A 12,346-nucleotide genomic window follows, 5' to 3' on the forward strand; every position below is an offset into this window, starting at 1 on the left:
AAATAGATAATGTTTATATAAGATTTTGAGAATTAAAGAATGTTGCAAGAAAGATAATTATGAATTTTTGATATATTCTAATAAACTCCCACCACCACCTGTTTTATTTTATGCCTGAAATAATATATCCGTATCTTCTAATTACTACACTTCTGAGTTGGATAAACATATATTATTTATTGTGGTAGATTAAATAAAAAAGTATAAGAGGATAGATTATTACAGTTATCAAGAGTATAGGGCATATAAGAAAGAATAAATACTAGTTGTGTTCTTTGGTATAGCAAATTTAATCCATTTGGCTTTTCATGTAATATTTATTATCGAGCTCTTAGCAAAATATTATTTGTAGAGCTTCCTAGTATATATTTTATAAGACTAGATACATAAATACAATCAAAGAGCTTATTGCCATATTTCTAGTATTGTACATATGGTTATTAAAGTATTGATTGTTATTGAATAAACTTAGAATAAATATTATTCCTTTTACGAATAATATTAAAGAAAGAAGCATGATTATAGGTAATACCATAGATAAGTAAATAAATCTTAAATATTAGATTGGAATTTAAGTATTTATGCTACTTAAACTGCAATCTAAAGAATATATAAATATGTATATTGGCTGAGATGAGAAATTAGGGAAAGAAATTAAATTCGAAAATAGAGTTGGAAAGGTAATTCCAATATTTTGTTGTAATGAAGCAAATACCTAAAATTAATTTATAAATATTTTTACTATTGTTGAAGATTATAGAGTAAAAGATGAAACTCCCAAATTGATAATCCTGAGCTGCTTAAGAGTATGTATTTAACATATCCTGCAGTTACTATTTTAAGAGTCAACCATTAAAATTACTACATAAATTAAAACACCAATGAAGGTTAGTACTTATTTAAAGTAATTAGCTTAAATTTCAGAACATTCCATACATACCACACCTCTTACATTAACCGATAAAACGGCTCCATAGCGATTTCCCCACACTTATCCATAATTATCACAAGCTGAACATAATCCTCCAGTATAACCCTTAGCACAGTAATTATTTTATTCATCTCCATTGCAAGACAAAATATTTTTATTACATTCATAAATATTATCACTAATATTGCTGCTTCTCCTAAATATTATTTTAATTTTAAATAAAATTAATAAATGAACATGATTAATCAAGCTCACTCAAAATGTTAATAAAATAGAATATATAAATCATTTATCAACAACCTATCAAATACCCTCATAATATTGTCTAAAAATAAATATTATTGGATTAATGTTTTATTCATTTTAAGTCAAATATCAATAATTAAAATAAAAGAAGTTGAAATGTACTAAAATAATTTTTATAAAAAATAAATACCAATAATTTTATTTGAGCACTATTTAATCCAATTAACATGATTCAACAACTGATAAATCACAAGGTTAACATTACTTTTAACTATTAATTTTTGGTATAACTAAAGAATATGTTCCACTTTAACATTAAGCACATTCTTAAATTAAACAACCATTGCATGTAGGGTTGTAATACTCTCCTTTGATACAGCTTCTAAAATATATCTCTATTTAAATCTAATTAACATCGTAAAAAGTAGAATTTGCTGCTATTTATTTCATTCCTTAAAGTGATAAATAAACTATTGCTCTTTAGGACGGAACTCCTGCAATTTTAAAATTACTCATTAAACATCCAGATAAATTTTAATGTTAGAATTTATAATCAATAGAAGTAGCTCCTTCAATTTTAATGATTTATTTCTAAAGCGATTCTATAGTTTGTATTAAATAAACTTGGCAATTATATTGACTTAACTCTTAAAGCAAATTTCCACTTAGTTAAGCTGTTTATGCTAATATGTTAAATATGGTAAAAATATAATTTAATATTTTAAGTAGTTACTTGAATTCTTAAAATCAACTTAATTCACAGGGTTCTTAAATTCATCTAAAAATTAAATGCTTAGATCAAAGCTACTTAAACCACTTCTAAAATTACTAAAAGTTATATTAGGATAGAGCGAGATATTTACATCAAAGTCTCTGCTAGGAAAAATAGAAGCATATTAAGGATAACTTGCTATTGAATCACCAAATATTATTGCTTTATTCTATTTACATGAATTAGATGAATATGTTTTGCATGAATCTTTAGCTATTATGTTGTTTTATTAATTTTTAACCATAAATGAAGGTTTTATGATTAAATATCTTATAGCACCTCCAACACCAGCTCTATTCTTTATAAAATTTGAATTTTATAATGGAAAGTTAGAGTTATCAATTAGAATAGCACCACCACTCCTATTTTTTTTAAAATATGAATTGGAATTGTAAATTAAATACATTTAATTACCCATATGCATTGTTGAACTAAAAACTTGAATTATTAATTATTGATTTGATATATCCTGATTTTGTGATATAAAAACAGCCTCCATCCGAATAAGCAGTACTATTTTGGAATATTGAGTCTTTTATGGTTATAGTTGGTATTTTTGACATATATAAAAAACCTCCATTATTAGTACATTTTGATGCTTAAGATTGAACTTGTGTTAAATTAAGAGAACCACTATCAGCATAAATGCATCCTCCGTTTTAAGATGAGCAAGAAGAAAAAACTGTTGATAATATTGACAGATTTGATCGTGAAGAATAAATTGATCCTCCATTAGAAGTGCATGAGTCATTTTCAAAACTAGAATTCTGAATAATTTGAGTGCTTTAAGTAATATAAAGTGATCCTCCATTTAATTAAGATAAGTTGTTTGAGAAATATGTGTTTTTAATAGAAAAAGTTGATTGTTAAACAAATATTATTGATTATTACCAAATAGCTTTATTGTTTAAAATTTTAGAATCAAATAATTGCGCACTAGAAGAAATAATATAAAGTCCATAATAGATTTCATTTTAAGTTAATTGTAAATTAAACAATTAACATAAATTAAATTGATTAATTTAAATCAAAGAATTAAAGCCAATATTTATTCTAAAAAAAATATTCTAAAAAGAAAGTTAATCTCCTTGTTAAATATACAGTAAATTTATTGATTTGGTAATGTCAGTATTGTTCTCAAATATAGTATCATTTATAGTTAAATTATGACACTAGATTTTAATTGTAGGTTCTATGACTTTATTTGTATAATTATTAAAAATTATTTTTATATTTTTAAGTAAAACATTATCTTTTATTAATTAATAGTTAACATAGTAGTCTTATTGCACCTGTGATTAACTATTACTGTGGTCCATAAAGCTGATATCTTAATTTTTATAATATTCTATTGTATTTAATATTAAATTTTTAATTAAGAAAAGTCTAAAAATTAGAGTAGGAGTACCCGAGCAAGTAGAGATAAGTATAGAAGACATTTAGACATTTTAAAAGTTTTACAATTAAAAAATTGTGTTAATATTCATTGACGAAATAAAGTAAAATTTTGAGTTATCTATGATCATATTTGTAAGTTAAAGTTAATATATACCTTAACTTAAGCTGTTATAAAAGTTGAATAGTTAAATTTAACTAAAAGTACAATTTTAAATAGTCATTAAGTTTATCTAAATTTAATTGACATCCTAAATGCTAAATAGGTTCAATAATTAACTACTTTGCATATTCAGTTTAATCATTTAAATATGATTGAAATACACTTCATTGATTTAAGAAATTTCAAAAGAATAAATAGCTAAGTCTCCTAAATTGATACTATAGAAACCTAAGTATCCAACGTTTTAAATATTGAATATAGAATTGGAGCTATATTATTATTAGGGTTGAATAGTTAAATTACTCATGATAATTTTACTGTACCCTCTGAATGAATCAAAAAAATCAGAATTTACATAAACCTAAATTTAATTTGTTAAATTAGATTGAGATTAATATGTTATTGATGACTAACTAGAAAAAGCAAAATTAGGAAGTCTTTAAAGTACAATATCAGATTCTATTTAAATTAAAAATTCCATTTCAATTATTGGAAAGTATTTTTAAACTTAATAGTAAACACTGTCAATAGATTTAAAAGTTGAAGCAATTTCATCTATATATAGAGTTTCTTAGCAAATCTATTATCCCTAAATTGGTAGATGCAATTATCCTATTTAAAAAGAAGAGTAAAGAATTAACTTTATATAAATATTATCAAGAGAATTAAATATCTCATAATTTGAAACAAATCCTAAATCTTCATTATCCAATGATAATTACCCCTTTATTTTAATTGTTTAAGATATTTAGTCGATTAGATATACGAAAATAGTATTTTAGTATACATCTATAAAATAATCTTTGTTTACTAAAATGATTTAATTTTGATCAATAGTGTAAACATCTGTTAAATTTAAATTTTAAAAGAACCTTCCCATTCCTAGTTATTTAAAATTAGAAAGCAAATTAACTTGATAAATGCAAACACAACTTTATAAAATGTAATCCAACTCAAAATTCAAATCAAGTTTATAAACATAGCCAAGACATGGACTTGATATTTATTGGACTAGAGTAAAATCTTCTAAATTGTACAATCCAATATAAAAATCACTTATTCGTTTTATGAAAACCTAAAATTAAAAAAAATGAAATTTTATTAAATTTATTAAATAATTTTTTTACTTTTGATTCAAATATTTTAATTATGTGTGCATGCGATTTATAACCAGGTAATTTTATAATTTACTATTCCAAAATAGCAAAACTGAAATTAAATTTAATACAGGCTATGTTTCCATCAAAAGATGCCATTAATATGATATAAATATTTTCTAATAAAGTAAATGAATAGTTAATGATAGCTTACTTAAGAAGATTTATATTAAACTGTTAATCAAACTAGACAGGGTTTTTGTCATTTAGCTAGAAAGAAATGATTTCTCCTAAAGTAGTTGTAACAAAGAAAGAATTTAATTCATTAATTGATTCAAGTTAAATAATACTAGAATTTTAGTTAATTGAAATCTATTATATTTATCTGAAATCGTTTAAGCCAATTATTGTAATAATGTTTAATTATGAACAAATAAAATAAGATATAAGCTAAGTATTTCTCATGCACTTAACACTTTAAATGTTGACTAAGTTTAAACTATTTAGATCAAAAAATATTGTTTGTTCTCTGGTTAATAATACTCCTATATTCTTTTAACCTTTCAGTAAAATCATCTTACTTTAAACTTCATATTCAGGATCATCGCTATTTACGAAAAATCCATAACTTAATTATTAACTTGTATAATTCCATTACTAAACTATATTTAGTTCTTAGTGAAAAATAATACTTTAATTCACTTATAATGTGGATAATAGACCTATATTTATTATAAAAAATCAATTTTTGTATGCGATATTTAATAATTACCTTCGCTTTAATAAGAGTTTGTATACATATTAGGAACTAAAAACTCAATCATATTAAGATATTTAATTGTTCCAGATGATTGACTGCCTATCAATATTAAGTTATATTTTACATCTAAAAAGATTTTAGAAATCTATCCTTATGCTACTTATATTGTTCTCAATAATAATAAGTTTGGGTACCTAAGGATATAAACAAATCCATTAAAATCGCCAACAACAACAAGATTATTATCTTTATCTAATATTCCACAAAACAAAGGATTTTAAAGTTATAACTGACTCCTTTTTATTAAATTTTTATTTTAATAATATTTATTCTAAAAAAATTATTATTTATATTGATGCGCTTTAGTATTTTTATGTTTAATAAAAGAGTATATACAATGGGGAAATTATAAGGCCATTAGGTTCAAAATGAAGCCTTACATTAACAAATTTCTTGAAATTAAAATCTGTAGTGGCCCATTTTTATTGGCCTTATACTTCCCCTATTGCATGTTCTATAATAGAAATTTCAAATATAAATTATTTATTTAATTAATTTATTTTTTATTTTGTAAATAAGAGATTTAATAAAAAATATTTTATAATATCAAATTACATAAATTGAATTCCGTTAGAATAGCTCCATGTTTTTACAAATAGATCTTTACTTTATATTTATAAATACTTTAAATAAAATAATTATTATATTATTTTACCTTATAGATGTTAGTATATAGGATTAAGAATCAATAAGAACTTCATATATCCATTGTTTATGAGCTTAAACTTCTGATATTTTTTTACAATTCAAATCACTTAATCGAATATATCCAATATGCTTATTTAATATTTTTTTATTTTAATATATTTTAATATTTTAAATAATTACATCCCATTAAATTTAGTATTAATTAAAGTGGTCGAAATTCCCAAATATGCCCTCTATTGTACATATTATTTAAAGGTTTTTATAATCAATCAAAACTGACCACCATGAATACTAAATATATTTAGTAAAGACTCAAAAATTTAATAAATAATAAAAGTAAATAAATTACTCCTAAAATCATGATTTAATTTTATTCTGGATAGAAAGCCATATCTGATACTAAAGATACTGAGACTATTTAGTCTAAAATCTTTATCAATTAGAATTAATTTGAAGCATCCCATACAATGACTGTTCCAGGTCCACTGCAAGCAGCAAACAATCTATTTGAATAATCATCATAATATAACTCTGCTACAGAATTACATTTCTCTAAATCGTGTTTCATAGTATTAATATAATTATAATTACTTAATTTATAAGCTACAATATTATTTGAAACTGAAGTAAGATAACCAATAAGAATGGTATCTTATGAAGTTATACCTCTAATAATATAAGCATTAGATAAATTTATATTATTAGGAAAGGGTGGAAGATATTAATTGCTAATATGATTATAAATAAAGACTTCTTAGTTAGTAAGTATAAAAGTAAATCCGCTTTGTAAGTGAATATGGAAATCTAATACATTATTTTAAGGAGTTATCTACGCAATCTATCCAAAATTGATTAGCCTTTTTGTGTAAACCTACAAAATAAGTAAATAAATAATAAAAATTATTTAATTAATAAAATAAAAATTAACAAAAATTACTTCTGAACCAGATTTATAGGTTATTGTATTATAATTACTTATAAAATAGTCCATATTATTTGGTTATATATTATTAAATAGAGAAACAATCGAGAGAATATTATAATTATACAAAAGAATGTCACCATTGTCAAAGCTAATAATGACTATTTACATATTTGTGTCTATTTATATTTATTCTATAAGCTGAGGTTGTATCTGTAAGGAATTCAGCAAAATTGTAGTTTTTAAGTCAAAAACATTTAACTTAAAACTGCTTGTTATAATTATTAGTATTGCCTTTTATTCATCAAATACCAAATTTTTAACAATATCTTGCTTAAAATCAATAGCTTATTCTTATAAAGTAATATGATTTTTAGTTAATACTTAACTCCCCTTATTAATAAGAAAGATATTTAACTACTCTATAAGATAGATTTATTAAATTTTTCCTGAATAATAACTTATTGTTTATATGAGATCTAAGGAATTGACGTTATACTTATATTACTTTAAAAAAATAAAAAATATTAACAAAAATATTTTATTTAACTAATTTTTTACCATAATTTATTGTTCTTAAATGTTAAATAAAATTTATGTTTAAAAATTAAAAAAGAAACTGTTAAAATTTAAATTTTTTCCATCAAAAGGAATGTACGTATTGTAATCCCCATCACTGTAGAAGTAATTAAATAAATACAAGAAATCATTTATGTAAATAAATATCTGCTTCTAGCTTTCCAATAATAAAGCAATTCCTTATGTTTGAGCATTAGGGAGAAAAGTTCCTTTAAATACAAGGGAATGATCATGACTAGAGTTAAAATTATATATCATATATTAAGTAGTTTAAATAATTCCTATTAGATATCCATTAGTTTTATCTTAGTGTAAATAGTAATATTGTAAATTGCTTTCAGAGAAAGCATTTTCTATACTATCTATTAATATTCCTTATCTGTAATCAAATACAAATAAAATTTTACTTCCTTTTGTAGTTTATAAATTTTGCTAAACAAGCTATTTCAAATAATATGAAATGTTTTAATAAAATTATTATCAAAATAATTAATGATTGATACCTTATTTAACTATTTATCTATGATAAAAGTTGAGTTAGCTCCAGAAACAAAAATTTATTTCTCCATAATATTATCAAAATATGACCAATACTGTATTTTACCTCCTCTGTCTATTTTAATGATTCTAATTTTAATATTAATAAAGTATTAATTATATTGATTTAGTTTACCTGTTAAAATCTGGATCAACTTCAATTTTATTAGGAACATCATAAGCTGAAAGCTATCTATTAAAATAATCTATAGCATAAACAAATTTGGATGATTTTATATCAATTATCGAAACAGACATTTCAGAGCATAATATGATACTACTCTGGGAAATGTAAGCCTACAGCCAATTAAAACCAATATTTTAATTTTTGAACATAATTGGTTTTTATTCCTTTAAAGAGTAAGCAAATATATAATTATTTGATACACTAACAATTTAATCTAAGCTGTTAATCGAAGCATAAACAAAATTAATTTAGTTACTAATACTGGTTTGATTTGCATCTCTTTAATCACAATAAATATTTTGGAAATTAGGTTCATATACTTTTTAAAATCTTTACAAATCCCATACTTAAAATAAATTAGATGTACCTACTACTGTAATGTACTGTTCAAGGGAGTTTACTAAAACGTTTGTTGTTTAGGCAGGTAAGATTTAGGAAAAAATCATCTAAGACTACCTAAATGAAACCAAAAAGTAATTTAATGAAGATTATTAGTATGATATAGTAACGAGGTTTTTTGACAGAAAAGAGGATTATATTGAGTAAAATTTATTTAAGGTAAATAAAATGTTAAATGAATTCGAAGCTATATCATATTAATAGATATCACCATTAGATTAAAAAATTACCATTCTTCTATTTGCTTTATCATTTTGACAATTTAGAATTCCATTATTATTTGGAAGCTAGTGTGTACTTATAATTGTTGTGCTTTAGGTTGAGCTAGAAAAACCAATTACAAAGACCTATTTTTATAATGGAATTAATTTTCCCAAATTATTTAAATAAATAGCAAATAATTAATAAATTAATACATTTTTATTATTCCATGTCAACACAAGTTTTTCTTCAGAATTTAAACAAGAATAAGGATTAATGTTTAATAATTAATCAGGGATCTATAGTATTTTTTATTTGGTTCCAATATCTAGATTCCAACTGATTATTCTGCCACTAGAATCAAGAGTGTGCAGTTCTGATCTTTAAATTTATTTTCTGTCATCCTTGTCAATGCGATAAAACATAATATTTTCTTAAGGCTCCTACAGGATTAATTTTTTTTTTGATATCAAATTATAAATACCAATACTAAAAGGATTATATACGAGAATCGCTATATCATCATTTGCGATCTAAGGATCAGATTTCATAATTATCATTTTCTGAATAGAGTAATATTAATTAGAGCACCCTACTTACCAAAAGGGACAGCCTATAGCAGCAACCCCATTTATTTTTAAATATATCAATAAAAAATGAATTAAAATAAGTAAGTTCATTAAGTTATTAGCTTTTTACTTAATTATTATTTTTATATTCCTATTTGAATTTCAATATAAAATTGATTAAATTTATAATAATTATACTGATTTTACTTTTTCAACTCAATTTATTTAAAAGCCTTATATAAATAACTAGAGCCGTTTATTATCAATGTTAAATATAAATGAAAATTTAGTTTAATTTATCCTTCTTTTAATATTCTTATTTGAATTTCAATATAAAATTGTTTAGATGTATAATAATACTGATTTACTCTTTCAACTCGAATTATTAAAAAACTTTATTATTTAAACAAGCATAGTTGTTTATTATCAATATTAATCCTAAAACATAATAAATAATATAATTTTTAATCCCATTTAAGTAAATATTTTAAAATTAATAAAATGTAAAATATAAAATCAAATCTGTAGAATAAAATAAATTTATAAATTAATAAAATGAGAAAATGAATTAGCTTAAGTAATATTTTGTAAACTAAAGCAGATTAATTATTTTGGTGCAATACAAAAATGGGTGGTTACTTTTTTAAAAATTTAATAGATAAATTTGTGAGAAACTATAAAATAAATTATTGACTAGTTCATATTGAATATATTTAATGGTAAAGAAATAAAATAGAAGATTAAATTTTTTTTTATTTAAATTTGAATAAAATTTAAGAAAATAATTTAGCATTCAATCTAATTTTTTTTAACAATTAACTTTTTTATTTAATTTTTATGATTTAGAAAATTTAAGTTATATTTATTTAATATAGTGCGCTTATCCATTTTTTAAAACTTAAAAAGTATCTATCATTATGATGTTTGCATACAAATTATACTCACACCACAGTTTCATTATTAATAATGTATTTATTTTGAGTATTACTCTTTGCATGAATAAAAAACAAAATTTTATTAGCAATCTTGGTGCATGAAATTGCTGAATTATTGTTTATGATTTAGCTATTAAAGTTTTTGTTCACTATCTCATAATAAACCTTATATAAAACAATCTATCTACGATTTATTTTAGCTTTAATGCTTGCTTGTCTTTCAAAAATAATTTCTTGAGCTTTGTAAATGTTTATGTTATGAAAAATAATAAATAAATATACTTAAATTCCACACCTATTTTGCAAGAACAACCATTGAATAATATGTGTCTATAGAAAAATAAATAATCGATTAAAATATATTCTGGAATTGTTCTATTAATTAACAAATTTAAAAAAGGCAGCTTGGTTATTTTTTTTTTTTGATTGATAAAAAATAAAAAGGGGAGCTTGTCTTTTTTTTTTTGATTAAAAGTAAAAATAAAGAAATTAAATTAAAAGGAAGGTATTTATTTTTAAATTTTGCAAAAAATTAAAATTCTTTGATATTTGATTCGCTTGAGCTAGAAAATTGAATGAATTTGAATTTTTTACAAAATTTAATAAGAAAATATTCCTTTCAAATTAACCTTTTTAATCTATTCAACATTTTTATTTTTTCATTTATTTTTCTATAAGCATAAAATGGCTGGGCTTATAAAAAATTTGCAGGGTTTAAGTTTATAAAATTAATATTCTATTGATATTTAATTTAATTGATAAAACTTTAAAAAACCATTTTTTTTTAAGGTAAGTAAGACCTCTTTCATTTAAAAATAAAATTGAATTTCTTTTATTTAGAAAATCTTACATTAATATCAATTTTATTTATAATAGTTAAATGAGGAGTAGTAGAAATGTTTAGCAAGGATATAACCCAGTCAGAATGAGTGTAAAAGTAATTATTGAAAATGATTAGTTTATATTTACTAAATACATTTTTTTATCAAATGAAAGTTATTTATTGTATAATTTCTTCTTTTATTTGAATAGTTTAACTTTATTTCATTTCTTCTATAATATTTCCTTCTACTTTTAAATTGTTTGAGAGAGCTTTATTAAGCAAAGGAAAGTCAGATTTCTCAGATAATTTCAATACAGTACATCTTAAATCCAGAAAATCTTTTATTTCTTCTTTTGATCTTCTTTTATAAAATATTTTATTTTAAATTGTTAGCAAATGGCTTACCTTATTTTCCTAAGCTCTTTTTAGGGATTTGAGTAAAATTTATAGCATTCAAGTACATTAAATTATCAAAAATAATAGATGGTATTAAATAAATATCTGATTTTGATTTTGAGAGAGAGACTCATTTAGAATTTCAATGATTTTTATATTTTAAATTCCTATAAGTTAAGAAATTCATGAACTATTTAATAATTTATTAAAAAAACTTATTTTCCATTTATTAATTTTTTTGATGATTTGTTATCTATTTATTTCGATGATTATTTTAATCTAATGAAATTTGATAAATTAACTTCAAAAATAATATTAAAAATAAAATTAAATAGTATTATAGATTAAAAATTATATTTTCAAAAAATTATTTTTTTTTTAAATTGAATAAATTAAAAAGAATTTTAAATTAAAAAAGTTAAATTAATTAAATTATATAGAATTTAAAAATTTTTAAATATTTTAAAAATAAATTTAAAGTCAAAGCAAAATGATAATTTATGGTTTTTTTAACATTGTTATTTAGTATTAGATAAAGATTTATTGAGTAAAAATCACTTTTATGATCATACCTTATGATCATCTTTCTAACAGATTAGAATTTTCTTAAGAATTACTTGATGAAATTTCAAAAATAAAAAAAAATTTGACATATATCTTTGAAAACGGATACTATTAAGAACTTGTTATTTATTTAAGGACTGTAAAATTTTCTCCAAATGTCTC

At 21.7% G+C, this 12,346-nt stretch overlaps 1 protein-coding gene across 1 annotated transcript; it reads right to left on the bottom strand. All coding sequences in view use genetic code 6, as the record gives it.

Annotated features, from left to right (window-relative positions):
* Positions 1–306: 306 nt before the first annotated feature.
* On the bottom strand, positions 307–9,457 carry TTHERM_00576720 (transmembrane protein; the record flags this gene model as incomplete). Its single annotated transcript, XM_001009366.3, has 17 exons — positions 307–358; positions 533–600; positions 743–1,127; positions 1,368–1,860; positions 1,911–2,311; positions 2,364–4,582; positions 4,635–5,326; positions 5,377–5,660; positions 5,980–6,030; positions 6,080–6,201; positions 6,253–6,363; positions 6,422–6,943; positions 7,010–7,501; positions 7,556–8,014; positions 8,077–8,200; positions 8,247–9,043; positions 9,113–9,457. 17 exons carry the CDS (start codon positions 9,455–9,457, stop codon positions 307–309), a joined length of 7,617 nt encoding a protein of 2,538 aa, XP_001009366.3.
* Positions 9,458–12,346: the final 2,889 nt, after the last annotated feature.

This window comes from Tetrahymena thermophila (genome assembly GCF_000189635.1).
Source record: "Tetrahymena thermophila SB210 genomic scaffold scf_8254752, whole genome shotgun sequence".
NCBI lineage: Eukaryota > Ciliophora > Oligohymenophorea > Hymenostomatida > Tetrahymenidae > Tetrahymena > Tetrahymena thermophila.